Consider the following 18,824-nt stretch of genomic DNA (forward strand, 5'->3'; position numbering starts at 1 on the left):
GATGACCTTGAAGAATTTTTCATATTTGCCGTGTATGAAATACAGATTTCTGCGGAAAATTTAAGTAGTACAAAATGCAATATATTTTTCGAGTTCAGATTTTTCGTCATATTTTCAAATATAGAAAACTCCGAACGGGAAAAATATATCCTATATTATATTGTACGAGTAAAAGTGTGATAACTATTACATATTGCTCATATTTTATTTTTCATGTTGATGATAAAGGCTAAAATAAGGATATTTAGGAGCAAAATAAGGGGCCTTCTCTTTGACAGCTGAAAATATTCTTGGAAATTAATAAACGGGAGATCCTAATAAGGTCCGGGGTGGGGGGTTGGAAAATTTTCGAGAAAGTAACAAACGGGGAACCCGCTTATTACCAACCTAAGAGTAACCATTTTTAGGCTTCAAAATTAATTTTTAACATCTAAAATTTTTCACACATTGAGCAAAATGACATTTTCAGGAGTTGGAAGGCCTAAGGAAACTTTTGAATCTTTTTTTCGAAAGTTTTATTATGACAATTTCATTCAAAAAGGCCAATTCCATCAAAAGTTAAAGGGTAGCACAGGAAAAGCCCCAGTTCTGAAGCCTAGTAAGAAAAAAGCCCGGGGGTGCTACCCTTGCCGATCAAGGGGTTGTGCCGCTGAAGTGGGACTCGTTTGTGACTGAAATTCCGAAATTTTTCCAAATTCAATCAAAAAGGTGCCTTGAGAAGGACGACTTTTTATTTTGGTGTTTTTGCGACCCTACCTGGGACTCGTAGACCCTAACCAGTGGCACACCCATTGTACGGGATAATAGGGTTGATATAATATCAAAAGGTGTTAATTCATTTTAATGTTATCGAAAGGATTTCAACTGCACTTTGACCTTTTGAAGGTAGAAATTACTGAAAACGAGCTCAAACTTAAAGACGTGAATAGTGTATATGAATAAATATGATTTTGAAACAAAAATTTCGATTTTACATGAAAGTAGCAAGTTATTTAGAAGATCCCATAATAAAAATTATGCAGAGACATTGAATCATACAAAATTTGTAAATAAGCGTAAAGTAAAATAAAAATTATGATACAAAACAAAAATCTTATGAAAGTATAGGTACTAGTCGGTGAAGTAGGAAGCTAATTTTTAGTTCAAAATCATGCAGACAATTCTTGCAATGCTTCTCTCAGTTTATCTTCACTGGCACCAACAACCTCCTTCATTTTCTCACCATTTGCGTAGAAGAAGAAGGTTGGCATGGCAGCTATTCCTAATGCTTCTGAAGTTTCAGAGTTTTCATCGACATCGACTTTGATGAACTTGATGGATGGAAATTGAGCAGCCATAGCCTAAAGAAAGAACAATTTTTGAGATAACTTTACTTTTGCTTTTAATCTAGTAATATTAACACACGGTTCTACAGGGTTCTAAGTTTTTCAATGTAATGTTTTGTCGAACTTAATGATGATGAATAATGTGTAATGACAGAACAAGTCAATGATAAAGCTGTTTTAGCTCCCTTTTTTTCAGCTTCCACTTTCGAAGCTTCACTCAAATACCGTGAAGTCTGGTAACTTGCATCAGTGGAGGGAAACTTGCATAGCCATCAAATGACTAAACAATCAAAGCAGCAAAATTTCAAAACAAATAAACTACGCAGCTCTGTTCGCAGCTCTCTACCATTTTTGTTTTGATTTAACTTTGTATTTTGATGACAAGTCAGGTCATTAATTTGAGGGCTATGCAAGTTTCCCTCAACTGATACAAGTTACCCGATCTCACTCACGGTATCATCATTCCTCCAAAATGATCTAAACGGTTAGGTACACTGAAATGAGTAAATCAATTGAGTCTTGAGTGGGAGAGGCCTGGTCTAAAGAAAATGACTTTAAGAAGACATAACTCAGGATTCCGTTGAAATGAATCAAAATTTGTACAATATTATATGGAGTAATCTGAAAGTAAATTTTTCAGTAGATTTTTCCATAATACACCGTTTAGGAGTCTCGCTATCTCCACCGTGTTCCACACCGTGAAAACGGCAGAAAACAAGTTTCCTTACGACGAGAACTGGAATTTTACATATCGTGTTTTTACGCGGGAAAGAGCGGTTGCTAAAATCAAAACAATGGAAAATTGTTTGGACGCGTGCGCAGTCGACACTCCTAAAAGGTGTATTAAAACAGGTCTTTTTGCTTTGGAAGAAAAGTTGCAAATTCTAGTTGATTTTGAGGTTCTCATTTTCTCTCATTTACTTTAATTATTAGAAGCTTCTTCAATCTTTGAGGATGGAAGCTTAGTCTATAAAAGTTATTTTTCATTGGAAACAAGTGTTCAAAAAGCATTTTTTGTGCTCACAATTGTTTTTTCTTCACAAATTTTTGTCTTCAATTTTAAATAGATGAGTGAGTATTTCACTAATGGTTATGATTTGTTCACAGAACAGTAAAAATATTTAGAAGTTTCAACTTTTTTACAGAACTTTAAAAAGTCTGTTAGTTCTGAACCAAACAGACACGAGGTAGTAAAGAGACGTGCAGACAATGTAGCAAAACTACTTCACTCAATATCGCTTCGTAGAATTTTGAATCTTTCACTTTCTGCCCCTAAAGGCACTAACACTACTTCTTTGTTAAGCTACTGCCCCAGAAATCTTACAATAAATCTGCCCTCATCTATCTGAAAAATAGGGAAAAAAGTGAATGATGCTGAATATACCGTAACTTGGTCTAATGTCGACATCCCTCCTCTAAATTCGACACCCTTTTCTAGAGCTGAAAAATTAAAAAAAGGTCGAAATTATTTAATTTGCTTATGGTAAGGGAGGATAAATCTTTTTTCAATCACCGATTCAGACTTTCATTGGTCCTATCTCTAAAGAAGGGTGTCGAAATAGAAGACGGATGTCGAGGCAGGAGATAAGACCAACTTACAGTAACATACAGGAATGGGCTGTCATTTGACTTTCCACTCAATTCTAACGACAACATTCGCAAATTTCTTGAGTCAAAATGCAATGGAACAAAGCTTAAAAAATCATCAAACATTTCTACCTCAAATTTTGGTCCAATCATTTTGCAAGGTCCACACCATGATGCAGTGAAGTCAACAGCCACGAGTGTGTTGTTGCTCAAAGTGCTATCAAACTCAGTTTTGGTTTTGACAAGGGTAACCATGATGACTGTTGTTCTTGAAAGGTATCTTTTTTCCTAAAACTGCTGGTGGATGTGAACTGTGAACGTGAAGCTTCGAAGCTTTTGTTTTGTAAAGGAAAGATTTCGCCGGAGGCGGGATTTTGTATTTGGTACACTAGCCTGTTAAACTCAAAAGACTTATTTTCCGCGCAAAATTTGAGAGTTCTTATTGATTAATTTTAAAAGTTCTATTCAGCACAGCCAATCAAATTCTTTAAAATGGGCGCGTGAATCATCCACTGAATCATACAGATAGAGGCTAGTCATTGCAACACGAAAACAAACAAAATGGCGGACGAAGCAGCAATATTTGTCGCAATTGCTCTTGGATTACTCTTTTTTGTCATTCCTTTATACCTGTTGACATTCAGAAAGAAAGAAGAAGATGAACCGCAAGCTGAAGTCAAGAAAGAGGAAGTCAAGAAAACTGAACCAAACACTTCAAATAGTCAAAAGAAGCTTAGAAACCCTGTGTCAAAAAAGAAAGTACAGCAAAACTTAAATGATAACGGAATCAATCATCCTTATCTAATATCATCACTAAAAGGACATACTGGACCAATCACATCTCTTGATTTCAGTGACAATGGAAAGCTCTTAGCTTCTTCCTCAGAAGGCTAGTTGATTTATTTATTTTAAGGGCATCTTATCAAAAATAGTTCGTTTGAGGGCAGTCTAGGTGGCAATCACAAATATCTTCATTTCGCGTCCTCGTTGGGTCTAATAAGTGAGTCGGTCGGTCGGTCGGTCGTAAAAATTTTCGGGTTTCCATTTTTCCATTCTTTTTTGGAGTGCATTCATGGAGGAAACTGCCAGCCAGCCAGCAGCCAAAACAACCACGTGTAATGGGTGGTTTAAAATTATGACCTTTGAACACTGTGACCTCCGACCCCAAAATGGCGCATGTAATGATAAACAAAGTCAAAATGCTGCGAATGCGCTAGAAATCGCTCGCAAAAAATCGGCAATAATAAAATTTTTGAACGAAGGAAAGGTCATTGACATAAAAAGTCCGACAAATTTACCGACTCACCGACTCAATTCTACTCAATTTTCGAGAGTCGGTCGGGCGACGCGAAACGAAGATATTTGTGATTGCCGCCCTAAGGCGACTTAAAAAACTCCTACTATATCAGGATTAGAAACTAGGCTAATAGTCCTACCTCTTTTATCTTTCCCTTTGCTACAATACAATATTGACAAGCACCACATCAGATATTTTTTGTCAAGATCAGTTCCTTTGCTTCTTCAGCAGAACACCCGCAATTGAACTCACGACCCTCGACATGGCCCAAGAATTCTCGGGCCAAAACTTTTATTGGAATTCGCGTAAAGCCCGAGTATGGCCACGCACGGGCCACACTCGGGCCAATTTTTGAAAACATGATTTAAACAGCAGTTAGGGAAACCATCCAGGATCCTGCCATTCTATAAGCCAGAAAAAACTAAATGACACTTGTAAACTTAAGTTTCTTACTATTTTCTATCAAAAACAACCAAAAGCATTGCTACTTCCCAAAGCTGGAGACCAAAACAAATTATCTTCCAAGATTATGGCGCCCTTTTAGATCTATTGTTATGGCCATCTAAAATGGTGGAAAGAGTTGCGGAAAGACAGGGGCGCCCGCTGGCTTCGAGGATGGTGACGCCAAAACGCCCAATACGATCTTCCAACAAAAGGCGAGTTATTTACCGCGCGAGTCATACACTCCACCGCAGCACATAACGAACGGTGTTTCAGTGAATATCAATAATTATAAGAATATCTTATGTGCTTAAATTCAGTAAACTTTGAGTTCTTTATTGAAGATTAAGAAGATAAGAAGATAAAAAATGCGCTGGATAATTTTCATTGTAACAGTTTGGTCAATCATAGCTGAAAGTTTGAAAAAGTTTTTCCGACGCGAAAGAAAAATTTCAGCCAATTAAAAGCACAGTGTGCTTATATTTACTATGTTTGCTACATCGTCTAGGCTAAAAAAAGTGCGAAAAGACACGAACGTCATTTTTTAATGAGTGTTGTTATGATTTTTTAGATCACGGTTGTGTACAGGAACTCGCCAAATGTTCCTAACTGAACAGGCGTGTAATTTCAGGACTGAATTTTTTTAACATTTTTTTTGAGAAAAACTTGGTTTCTCTTAATTATATTAAATATATGAATGTTGTAAATTCATATAAATATTAAATGTCTTATTTGGTATGAAAACATAGTTATAAATATACTTAGGGTGGAAATATTTGCTAGTAAACTGGTCCTGGTTTTAAACTGAAGCGTGTCCACGGGAAGCTCGTAAAGTTTTTTTGAGCGATATAAACAAAACAGACAAATCTTATTTTGTACTATTTTGTTTGACTGGACATGCTGAATCAATTTAACATTTAACATGGCCCGAACATGGCCCGAATGACTCGGGTCATGTTCGGGCCAAAATAATTGATGGGGTCTCTCGGCCCGAACATTACCCGAAGAGGCCCGAGAATTCTCGGGCCATGTCGAGGGTCGTTTGAACTCCCTCATGGATGGAAAAACTTTTATCTGTAAATAATTTTCTCAATCGCATTTCTCAAACAAACAGCCCTTCTTTTTGACACCCGTGGCCTCTCAGTGCCTTGCACAGCAGGGAGCTGTAAAATCTCACCTTTCATATATATTTTTCAATCTACAATCCTATATAAGGCTTAGGTTTTTTGGTGAAATGCCGTCCCATGTTTTGTCAGATAGTTCCAAGTTCGAGCAGTTGACGGTACTTTTTAAGCTGTTGAAAATATATTTGTGTATAAATTACATGAAAATATGCTCACATAATCCCATTGGTTCGCGCCATGATATCATTACCTCATATTTTCATTGTTTGCGCGATCGAGCGAACCACATCGCACTAGTGGGCAAAGAAGGTGGTAAGGCTAAAGCACGACACGGACCTAGCGCCAAGTGGAGCTTTTAATTTCTTTTTAAATAAAGGTCATTAGTTAAAAGAACACATACACGGCATGGGTACAACCATGTACAGACTTTGCAACCAGTTCCATCAAACAATATGCCAAAAAATATTTGTTCAACCACCTTCACTTCAAGATAGGCCACCATAGAATGAACTTCCTTTTATATGATGAACCATATTCATGTGGCTTTCAGCCTTGCACTCCATCGCAGAGGCTAATCAATTTTAATGATGACTTTTTTGACTAATGGCCAAGTTAAAATATTTTAATTTTTTTATATTTGAGTATTAAAAAGGCATGCATTCAAATAATAAAGGTTTAACATTTTTCTCTGGGCTAGTCAGTAAAATATTTCAAATAGGCTCTGTTTCACTAATGTTTATCATCAAATTTTTACCAATAAAATTCTATCAATAAGTCTTTGTTTTGGATCAAAAGCCTTTTTTTAATTTAAATGTTATATATGTTTTATATATCCCATTCTTTATATGTCAAAACAAAAAAGCATGAATCAACATTAGAAAAAAGATTTGAAATGATGAAATATATTGAAAGCACATTTCTCACACAAAGGAACATCATCTATTATATTAATAGCTGTGCTCTGTATGCTGTGTGTCACCACTTTCCTTTTCTCAAGCAATGTTTTGTTTTCTCTTTGTTATCATTGCATTAAAAAAGTGGCTTTAATTATCTAACTCAGCAACACCGATTCTGCCGCTTCTTTTTACCCCTGAATATTATCTTTAATTGTTAATTCAATATTATCGATTAATGAAAAGGAGATCAGGAAGGTTACATAATGGAAAATTGGGGGAATATGACAGCCAAAAATCTTCAATTATGTCTATTTTCAATACTGTAATTTTGTGAAAGTTACTGCAATGACCAGGGGGGGGGGTCGGTACTAAAATTCAAGATATATATGAGTACTAAAAGGTTTTTTGATGATATTTGACATACCCCCACCTAATTTTTGAAAAAGGAATTTTAATACACATGTACTAAATTTTTTTTGACATTTTAGCATAGCCTAAATTAGGCTTATTTTGGAATTCGTTTCAGAGAATGGGTCTTCAAACAAAATGCCAACTCTGTTTATTTAAGCTGTCAGTGAACCTGATCTATGTCTCTCTATTCTAGATAAAGACTCAGAAACAGTCAAGACACTTTTCTCTGCTCTACTTTAGTCATTGCAAAGATTGATTTGTTATTTTTCACCTCTAATTTACAGCTTGCTATTTCTTTTCTATCTAATTATCCATGGTTCTTTACAAAAACAAAGCATTCAACTTCGAAAACATTTTTTATTCCATAGTATATAAAAGCAGAACAGCCCGGTGGAATATTTTTCTCAGTTGGGATAAAAATTCCTATTGAAATGCTAATTGGGATAGAAATTAAATTGATAAAAATCTATGTTTCCAAAGTTACAATGTATAACAATTTGCCCTCCCGGTTATTACCATAATGGCTTTATGGCAACTCCTGAACTTGGGCACAGGATGTAAGGTTACACATTTTGTGGATTGCATTGTGGAGTCACAAGAGTGCTCAAACTGCAGCGAGCAATGCATAATGCAAATAGTGAGCGTCTTAAATGAAGACTCTCCACCCAATCCAAGAGTGCTCAAACTACAAAAGCAGTGAGCCAATATACAATGTATAACAATGGTGCCCTCCCGGTTATTACCATAATGGCTTTTCCAAAGTTAAAAAACCCAGTGGGGATGGTTTTGGAGTGCAATTTTTAAACATGGAATTTCATAGTGGGGCTGAAATTCAAGCGTATCTTCCCACCGGGGACGAAATTTTTGCTTAATTTGTGACACCAGGGTGTTTAAAGTCTTATATAGAAAGTTTTTATTTTTTTTCATTTTACCTAAAATGCTCGGTCAATAGTTAAATTTCCTAAAATTTGGTGATTTTTAGTACTCATGTACTAAAAATTTTCTTAAATTTCTTAAGACCCCACCTAATTTGGGATTTTAGTACACATGGTACTAAAATGTTTTAAGGCTTCTTTTGTAATACCACCACGTCACTAAAAGTCATGATGTCTGAAATTTTAGCACCGACCCCCCCCCCCCTGCAATGACTTCTTCTCAAAAATGCTAATAGTATAATATCCACGCTTTCGTTTTCAACTGATCTACACTATAAAAGCTCTAAAAGCCCAAATTTTAAAAATTTGAAAAGACCATCCTGCAGCTAATAGAAAACCATGCTTTTAGCTTAACTTGGTTCAATACTGCCATCCCGCATCTCATTCTGATACCCTTCTTTAGAGATAAAGTCAGGCAGCTGGGGTCACACAAAAAAGCGCTTTACTTACAAAGTTTGCGAACAAACTTCTGTTGGTTGTATTGAATAAATATGGACAACCGGACACTTTGAAATTATTTACCAGGGGCGTCCGGGAACAATCGTGTTTTTGATGACGTCACCAGCAAAATAAAAATTTTATGAAAGAAAATATGAACATATTATACACCAATCGATAATCAACGCGGATTTTGACATAGATTAAGAAAAAGGTCAGGATCAACATTTGAAAATTTGCTTACAAAAAGTTATAACGGTTTGTAATTTTGATGACGTCACAATTACCCTTTTTTGGACCTACCCCGGTGGGGTGGAGGTCCTATAAATTCACCTCTGTCCGTCCGTCCGTTTGTCCGTTCGTTACCAACTTTTCTCGAGATTGGCTCATAAGTTTTTTCTGATTTTTTGCATAAAGTTTCAGCTAAAAAACGGCTTAAAAAAGGTTTTTTGGATTTTTGAAATATTGAATCATTGTGATTTTTTGCATGAAAGTAGGTAAAAGATGGCTCAAGCAGATTTTTGTAAAAAAAGAATTTTTCCGCTCAAAAAACGCATCTTTATCTATAAGAATCACTACTAATAAGCATACATCAATGTTCTTAGCCAAATTACTGAATTTTTTGATGAGATATGTTTTTTTTTGCTCACAAAGTCTTGAATATGAAATAATATTTTAAGAGCATGAAATTTTGGTTTCTAAATGTTTTTTTATAAGAAATAAACGACTAATTTTAATAGATCGTCACTATTTGTGTTCTAATGATTGTTTAATGGCCACGCTCACGTAGATATCAATTATATATGTGTTAAATGCATAACCAGGTAGGTCCATAAAAGTATCACTTGTTCAGAATCGATTTTCTCGAGTAAAGTTGAGAAATCGTATACATCTACTTAAAAGTCTTCTATATTGATTTTTGAGAGCTTTCGAATGGTGGTATTGGGTTTTCATTTTGAAGAGTTTGGATTTTCAGATTTTTAGCTTCTCGAACCAGGTAAAAGTGATGTTGCGGTCGTTACAGAAACCTTTGTAACTTTTTGGACCTACCTGGAGGTCCTATAAATTAACCTTTGTTCGTTCGTCCCTCTGTCCGTCTGTTACCAGCTTTTCTCGAGATTGGCTCATTAGTTTTTTCTGATTTTTGGCACAAAGATGCAAAATGGCAATGCCCAAAATGTGACGGAGCCTGATTTTCGAGAAAAAAAAATTTTCCGGTCGCAAATGCCGGAAATATACCGGAAAAACCGTTTTTTTGACATTTTCTCGAGATTTCATCATTAGTTTTTTCTGATTTTTTGCTTAAAGATGCGTATTAACAATGCCCAAAACATGGCCGAGTCCAATTTTTGAAAAAAAATTTTTTCGGCCGAATATGCCGGAAATCACCGTTTTTCTAGATTTTCATTAGACTTTTTCCTTATGATTGGTTGTTTTTTCATTCAAAAACATTTTTAATAGCAATGCCCACCATCAAGCATGTTTCAATTTTCAATGAAATTGACTTTTGAAGCCGGAACTCTTAAAAAATCGCCGGAACAACCTATTTTCGCCGGAAAGACAGTATTTCTTGAATTTCTCAAGCTGTACTTTATATTTTTTTATGAAATTTCGCACACTGATGCAAAATGACAATACCTAAAATGTGACGGAGCCCAATTTTCGTAAAACATTTTTTTCTGGCCGAAAATACCGGAAATATGCCGGAAATCGCTGTTTTTGCAGATTTTCATTGGGCTTTTTCCTTATATTTCTTTGTTTTTTCTCAAAAAAAAAACATCATTGATACCATCAATCATGATTCGATTGTCAATAAAACTGATTTTTTTATAAGAAACAAACGACTAATTTTAATAGATCGTCACTGTTTTTGTTCTGAATGGTTTAATGGTCACACTCACGTAGATATTAATTATGTGTTTAATGCATAACCAGGTAGGTCCATAAAAGTATCACTTGTTATAGAGAAATTCTCACCTATGGTTACTGACCTTTTTCTTAATCTACGTTTGGAGACGCTTCTTTTGGTATATAATATGATCATGTTTGCTAACAGAGATCTTTTAGTTAGTTCAGGCCTATTTGAGTTGATAAATTGGTAAAAATAAAATAAGTTGAAAATCTGGTGATTGTTGAGAGCCCAAAATAGCCCAAAATAAAGAATACAGTTTCAAAATAGATGAAAAATATAAGATATATAATTATTTTGAGTTTAGGATCCTCATACCCCAAAATCAAATAAACCAGAAGACTGCAAAATCTCAAAAATGTAGGCCTGCCGAAGCAGGTAGAATCAATAACCTAAAATCCATATGAATTTTCTAGTTCCAGAACAAATTTATTTCTATCTAATTCAAATTAAAAAAATGTGCCCAAATTTCATCCAAAAATTTGAACCTTATTATAAGGACAACACCAATTATTTAGTAAAAGCTTTCCTCGTTATTGGTTCATGGTATTTTTTTATTATTAGTTTTGATTTCCATTGAAGAATAATTATATTCTGGCTTTCATGTTACTAATTTTTAGCACAAATAAGTAATAGTTATCACAAGGCACAGAGTACAATATGAGATATATTTTTCGAGTTCAGAATTTTTGTCATATTCAATCAGATAGCTTATATTTTTCATGTTGATGATAAAGGGTTAAGATTGTGGTTGTAATTTTTAATAAATCAAACTTTTTTGGTTAATAACCAGGTAGGTCGATTGAAATATAAATTTATTTTATAGATAGAACCGTACGATTATGGAATGTGAAAGATTTCAGAGAAAAAGATCATAAGTGAGTATATAGAATTTTTTTTGTAGAAGAAGTAAGTATAATTCATTCATGAATTCTTGTTAAATTCAAAATTATCTTTGTTATTTTAATTTAATGGAGTACATATACATTTATAAGTGTCACAACTTTTGGGAGCTTAAAAATTCAATATTTTTAAGGAAATGGAAAAAGCCTATCGCAGAAGGGATTTTTGACGAGTTATTACAGTATATGATATACTGTACAGTCCACTATCTCTAATTCGAACCTCTATTATTTGAGTTATTCTAACTATACTGGTCTCCTGAGCTGAAAAGCGTCAATCGTCTATTTTTCAAACAGGTATGGTCGAGGTAATGTGGAATTTGATCTTGCGTCAGATGTGGCATTTAGTCCAGATTCAAGGTACAATTTCTTTTTTTTAATTTTCTGTATACTGTGTCCCAGAAAAAAGTGGACAACTTTTTATATAAAGTAAAATCCTCAAAACTCATCATCTAAACTGAGCTTAGAATAATTAAAATGTGATTATAATTCTCTGTTCAATTCTAATAGATATTCAATCCCCAAGATGACTTTGCTTTTGAGATTGAAATAATATGTATAGAAATTTTGAGGATTCTACTTCATATAAAAAACATTAATTAGTTAAATTTTCTTTTCGGGACACACTGTCTTGTAATTCGTGATTTTGAAATCAAGAAATCAAGCCCCACTTTCGATATCAACAAAATCCTGTTTTAAATTTATTCATTTATTGTTTTATAGATTTGTAATTTGTAATTGTTCATATAAATGTAAAGAAAAAGTCATTCTCTTGTCTTTTAAACTGACTACTTAACTGACTACTACTGTCAACTCACTCTAATTCGAACCTCTATTATTCGAATCTTTCTTTAATTCGAACTAAAACATTGGTCCCTTCAGCTAGAAAGTGGTTTCTCTGTAATTCGAATTTTTCTCTAATTCGAAGGAAATTTAGATTTTGGTCCCATGAAGATCGGATTAGAGAGAGAGAGAGAGAGTCAACTGTATTTTCTTTCTTTCTTTTTCTTTTCAGAGCCTTTGTGGCATCGCTCGCAAACGAACAAAAAATACGAGTCTTTAAAATACACAAAGAGAAAAAGGAGACTGGAAGCACAACTATGAGTATTTCTCCAGAATTTGATTTCGATAAAATCCACAAATCAGCAATTATTTCAGTGGGTATTTCATCGACGGGAAAGTATATTATGACAGCCGATAAAGGAACACAAATTATCATCTGGTCTATCAAAGGTATTTCCTTATCTCTTCTCTACTTAGAGTATTTAGTGCGGCACCAAAAATATTGAAAATTTAGAGTGCCACAAAAACACTAGATAAAGCTATTCTGTCTCGCTAGAGACTGCTAGACTGACCTAAAGTAATCCGCCATTTTTTAAAGTTGATCAACCAAGACCATTCTATCGCCTCCTCGTTTCTGGTTATGTCAGTTGCCTGTTCATATTGAACAAATTGCCGGTACCGAATTACGGTCTACTCAGGAATGGAGTAACATTAAATTATTCTGTTTCCACTGACCTGGCTTGAGAAAGACAGAGAAGCGCTTATCTAGTGTTTTATATAAGAAATCTGAGTTTAAAACATGTCATTAAAGAGAGATTTTGTGTGTTTTGTATTATCGAGTATCAACGAAAGAAAAGCAGAAAAACACAAAATCTCTACTATCTGTCCTTTTTGATTTTCTCCATTCTTCACGACGCCCCTGTATATATGATAACCGAAAAAAAAAACTCATGTTTATGAATAGAATTTTCTTTATTTTAGGTGAAGTGTACGACAAGATTGATACTTTATTGATGTACAATACGTTTGCAAGTATCTCGCCGTGTGGAAACCTGGTGGCTGCATGTGGTATGGTTCTTACAACCTTTTTTTAAATTATGATACCTGTGTTGGGAATGTTTTTTTTTCTTTTTTTTTGTTTTCATTTAGATAAACCTTTTCATAAATTACGTCACGAGCAACCCTTACCTCGTTTTCAAAATATTGCTATGGAAATTGATTCCCAGACGAGTTCATGAGAAGTTAACTCTATTTATAAAAGTATCACTTTAAAGACTCGAATTCAATCACCTTGGTGATAAATTCAAAATGAGGTAGTCGTTGCACTCAAAATAATTTATGAAAGGCCCGTTTATTGCTAATAAGATGAAAACGAAATCAGTCGAAACTTTTTGAATATCGGGTATGGAGAGGAATATAATTATATTTTCAACCCCCTTCTTGCAGACCCAGTGGGATGGGCCCACTGGAAAAATTGGCCAAAATATCGTCCCTGGTGGAAAATTATCATCCAATTTTTGTTTCCACTGAAAATAATAAAAACAATCTTCACTGCAAAATAATTTATTATTTTTCCCGTCCCCTCTGAATTTTCCCCAGCCATTAAAAATATGGGAATATCAACCCCCACTGAGTTTTTTTCTGTTATTTTTATCCCCACTGACTGAAAAAATCCTACCGGCTGTGTGAGAAGGGGGTGTTATTTTTTATGCTTTAGATAAAATAGGCTAGTCATGATAAAAGAAATCTTGTACCAGGAAACACAAAAGTCGAACTAGCTTTATATAAAATTAATCAGTATTTTCCTGACTCAAAACTATCCAAATATCTCAAAGAAAACGTTTTGTAATCCAGTGGAGTCTCTTTATCTCGAACCTCTATAATTCGAATGTCTCCTTAACTCGAATCTCAAGTTTTCTCGTCCCTTCAGTTAACAATTATCTATAAACTTTACTGCGTAACTCGAAATTTCCTGCACTGTAACAAATCTGTGTTCCCAGTGCGTGTTTCATTTATGATGAACCAACTGTATACGACTTGTTTATGATTATTTCTTCAGGGTTTACATCCGAAGTGAAATTATGGCACATGCAATTTTCAAAAAGTGGCGACTTTCAGCAGGTAATATTTCAATTATTTTGATTTTTATTCCCGTCCCGATGAGTACTAAATCTCATTCTGCCTATTCATTTTACTTCAGTCATCACCAGATTTTTTAACTGTTCTCAAGAATTTTCTGAGAATATACACTTTTGCGACAGATTCCAAAAGTCACGAAATTTTGTACGCCGAAACTGCCCTTTGCACTTGTTTTTCATTTTTTAGGGTGTTGCAGTATCTTTCCTTATCGAAAGTAAACTAATTTATATTTTGTTCTCCTTTTTGATAGACTTTGAAAGCGTTCGAAATCAAAGGACATAGAGCTGGAGTTCTTTCATTCTCTTTCACAAACGACTCAAAACGGTAAATAATCAAATTTTCATGAACGTTTAAGTTGAATTTTACCATGGTTTAGTTACAACCAAGTTTTTAATCTTTTAGAATTATTATCTTTCAAAATTGAAAATCTCAATTCTATTCTGTAGTTGTGATTGACACTCTTGTTTGAATGCAAAGGTAGAGCATTGGGCTATGGTGCCCAAGGTCATTGGTTTAATCCCTTGTCGGGTCATACCAAAGACTTCGTACTTAGTACAAAATGGTACTTGATGCCTCTCTGCTTGACGCTCAGCAATTAAAAGAAGGATCAAGGGCAAGTGGAGCAAAGTTGCGCCCTTCCCTTGCCTTCAAGTAGATGAACGGCTATCGTAACAGAAGCCTTTGGGTTATCTCCGGCTGCGCTTGTAGACTTACTTACCTTGCATACCTGAGCACTAATTGTTTTTGGGTACAGACTATAATGTTGTTTTGAAGTCATTTTGCTTCCAAAATAAAATACCTTTTAACAGCGCAAAAATATTCAAACTTGTGTTTAAATGAAAGACAAGGAAACCAATGATTTAAAACTTTTCCGACTGTCTTCTTTCTAGTTTTGCAACAGCTTCAAAAGATGGAACCTGGAAAGTTTGGGATATCAATGGTAAGATATGGTTACCGTATATTTTTGGAGATAATAAGTGTAATTTTGAAATAGCTGTATTGATGCCGTTGTTGCCCATTTACCAATGGCTCTATTCTGTAAACATTCGACTTTGGGCTTTCAAAATTTCAAACTTTTTTTTCTCGCAGAGGGGGTGGGGGTAGGGAGAAGACTTTGTCCCTTTGAAGAGGTATACAATTAAAATAATATTTCCCTAAAACAATAGTGTAGTTTTGAAAGCCTAAAATTGATTGTTTACAAATTATAGGTTAGAACATGGACATGGTTAGAATTAACGCCATTTGTAAACTGGATTGAAATCTTTTGGTCCTAGTTCATTCGCCTTTGTTATTTCCATTTTCACCCCCTGGACATGAACACGGAAAGTAATCAATTTAGCTCCCTGGGTAGTAAAATTTACCCCTGGACAGTCTAAGTTCACCCCCAGAGCATTGCTATTTTTTAGGACTTTTTCGAGACACCTTTGCAATTCGATTTACAATACAAAATTTTTTCTGGAAGAGCCCTTTCCACAAGGCGGTACAAGGCCTAATATAATTTTTCCAGTCCGTGAGGCTTTAGTAATTTTTGCATGAGCATAATATATAGATTGATACTAATTTCGTTTTCTCTTTTAGTCAATTACCTGAAAAGTCAAGAAGCCTATTTACTAAGTACTGGCAATTTTACCGGTTACGAAGAAGGCTTGAACGTCAACATTGCATTAACGCATGATTATTTTACGGTGGCATTATCGGTTGGTTCGCATTTGAAATATTATGATTCGAAAAGTGGTGAGATGGATGAAGATATATTACACGCCCATCCCGGTAAGGATAAAATTTGTTATGTTTCCCAAAAAGAAAACTGAATATTTTCTGTTGATGTCCAGTTCCTTCTGGGGGTAGCCAATATTCGCTAAATTCAAAAAACCTATCAAAATTTAATAAAATCCTAAAACTACCTTGGATTTCTTGGTGTTATTTTTTTTTTTCCCAAGGGTTTGCTACCTGTGATCTTCTTTTCAACCATAAAATCAATACCTGCATCGAGAATGACGTTGTCAGTATTTTTACGCTGTTACTGTATCTGGCATGTCACTTTAAATATATGCTATAATTATTTTTCTTATTATCATATCTTAGGAAGCATATGTGCACTGCGTTGGTATACAGACTCGAAAATATTGGTCAGTTCAGGTGGTACGGATCGTATGCTTCGTGTTTGGGAAAACATACACGGTGCAAAAGCCAACTTGGCTGATTTAAAAGAAAAACTGAAGAGAACAACTTCTGCTTCAATTAAGGTAATTTGTATGCTTATTTGTATAAGTAAAGAGTCAAGCAAAGATTTTAATGTTTCATTGAATTCCTGAGTTGATGATAAAATCCCGGGGGGGGGGTACTTAGGCAAAAATAGGTGCTGGGTATGTGCGGACGGTAAGGGTCGGGTTTTTCACCTTTCAAAGTCTCTCTAAGGGTTACAAAAATCAGGAAATTTCAAAGTAGTCTCTCTAAGGGTGGGAAAAATCACGATTTTTAGAAAAAAAATTTGATTTTGAGAGAAAAATTTACAAATAAGTCTCACTAAGGGTAGGAAATTTTTGAAAATCAGAGAAAATTTTTCGAAAAAGTCTCACTAAGGGTCACTTTTTCACTAAAATTTGGTCTCTCTAAGGGTCGGTTTTCGGAGGTCCCGTCCGCACATACCCCTCATTCACCAACCCTAGTACCCCCCCCCCGGGATAAAATACCTTCCATTTGGTTTGCATAAAGCGCCAGTAGCGTCCAGCTACGGTGTGCACGGCTTTGGGTTAATCCCTGACCGGGCCAATGCTTGTATAGAATATATGGTGAAGATCAGAGATCTGACCTTAAGGAGAGCATGTGTTGAAAATACTAAATAAAATAAAAACGAAACATAAAAAGGGATTAACATTTTTATAATTATACGGTTTTTTCTATTTTTCTTTTTGAATTTTTCTAAATATATAAATCAAACCAATCAAACATTCTGTCAAGAAATTTATGCGAAAAAGAGAGAGCCAACAAACCAACTAATATATCGATTTTTGTTTACTTTTAGGAACGGATCGAACAACAGATAGAAGATTACACGTAAGTGCTTTCATAAAATGCACCCCCTGAGCTTAGGGGGGGGTGGCTAAATCTTTTTTCTTGTTTAAAGGCTATTTTTAGAAAATATTCTAGGGTCTACCTCTATAAGGGGGGAGAGGGGCTACTATATTTTGAGTAATCGAAATCGGAGCTGATTTGATAATTCAAAAAAATTTCAAATTTCGATAATTTAAAAAAAGTCAATACACTACAATTTTATTTAGCTTGTCCTTTTTTTAGAATTTAGCTTGGGTCTATTTTCATTAGCCATCATTCAGGACTGCTCGGAGATGAACCTTTCTGTATCTGTGGCTATGTACCAATGTCCAAACTTGTTCCCATTCTCAAATTCTTGTTTTGATTGAGCAGGAGAAAGCCTAACAACCAAAACTCTCATTCAAAGCTTAAGGAGTCTGGTCCCAAATTATATGTGAATCTCTGAACGGTTTTAAGTACATGAAATTCTTTCGGCTAATACCGGCAAATTTTACGGCATCGTAACGACTGACAACACTTTTGTTGAGTCCGGTAATCTATCCATTGCTTGTATGGTTACAATACCAAAAGATTACTAGTATTCCTATATAAAGCCATGGATAGAGAATGATTGGGCTGTTCCAAAAAAAATCCATACAGGGGGTGGACGAACCTTTTCAATTCAAAACAAATTTCTTGAAAATGTGTGGATACCCCCTGGAAAATTGCAAAATTTGCAAAACACTCTGGAAAAAAATATTTTCATGTCCTAAAGTGAAGTTGGAAGAACTAATATCAGTAGCTTACCCCCTGGAAATTTAAGAATATCCTTTTACCCCCTGGAAAAATGAACAAAGACTTCTTTAGACCTCCTGGAAATTCTTCTAGGATCTACCCCCTGGAAAAGTTTGTCCACCCCCTGTATGGTTATAAAATGGAATGGCCCATTGCAGGGTAGGGGTGGTAATCTTGAAAAATTGATAAATGAGATTTATTTTTGTGTAGGAGAACCAGCACTTAAAATTATTCTTTAAATTTTTCTGTTTTTTAGGAAATTTTTGAAGAAATTCAACAAAGTATAGAACTAGAAGAATAAATTGACTTTATAAACTTTATGTAATTTTTTTCCGAAATTTAAATTTGTTTTTTATTTATTAGTTAGTTTAAGGGTCTTATCTTGAAAAGGGTCTTTAATTTTTAGTCAAAGGTCTTTGAATCTATATACCTGGTCGATGTTAAACGTTTTTGAGCACTTTCTAAAAGTAACTTTTTTATTCAATCGAGCATAACTTTTGATCTAATGAATCGAATTTAATAAATGACCCATCAAAATTTAAGTTTATCTTTCTTCTTTCTAATGAAATAAGAATTTTTGAAGAAATTCAACAAAATATAGAAGGAGGAGAAATTACTGAATTTATAGACTTTATGTAATTTTGTCCGAAATTTAAATTTGTTTTTTATTTATTAGTTAGCTTAAGGGTCTTATCTTGAAAAGGGTCTTTAATTTTTAGTCAAAGGTCTTTGAATCTATATACAGTATCTAATATGTCTTCATAATGAAATCAAAACCGCTTTCTCTAACCGTCGAAAGTTTCGTTTCG

General features: G+C 34.5%; 2 protein-coding genes across 2 annotated transcripts; one reads left to right on the forward strand and one right to left on the reverse strand.

Moving 5' to 3' along the window:
* Positions 1-962: 962 nt before the first annotated feature.
* Positions 963-3,262, reverse strand: LOC136806078 (thioredoxin-like). The gene is made up of 2 exons (XM_067062649.1): positions 3,045-3,262; positions 963-1,340 (listed from the first exon to the last, which is right to left on the reverse strand). The coding sequence occupies exons 1-2, from the start codon at positions 3,165-3,167 to the stop codon at positions 1,149-1,151; spliced, it is 315 nt and encodes a 104-aa protein (XP_066918750.1). The 5' UTR covers positions 3,168-3,262; the 3' UTR covers positions 963-1,148.
* Positions 3,263-3,436: 174 nt separating this feature from the next.
* On the forward strand, positions 3,437-18,388 carry LOC136806077 (transducin beta-like protein 2). The gene is made up of 12 exons (XM_067062648.1): positions 3,437-3,801; positions 11,190-11,241; positions 11,563-11,625; positions 12,281-12,498; positions 13,030-13,116; positions 14,108-14,169; positions 14,438-14,511; positions 15,078-15,127; positions 15,766-15,957; positions 16,273-16,433; positions 17,213-17,244; positions 18,272-18,388. Exons 1-12 carry the CDS (start codon positions 3,474-3,476, stop codon positions 18,300-18,302), a joined length of 1,350 nt encoding a protein of 449 aa, XP_066918749.1. The 5' UTR covers positions 3,437-3,473; the 3' UTR covers positions 18,303-18,388.
* Positions 18,389-18,824: the final 436 nt, after the last annotated feature.

Source organism: Clytia hemisphaerica, unplaced genomic scaffold (genome assembly GCF_902728285.1).
Source record: "Clytia hemisphaerica strain Z4C2 unplaced genomic scaffold, Clytia hemisphaerica genome assembly, whole genome shotgun sequence".
In the NCBI taxonomy this organism is placed as follows: Eukaryota; Metazoa; Cnidaria; class Hydrozoa; order Leptothecata; family Clytiidae; genus Clytia; species Clytia hemisphaerica.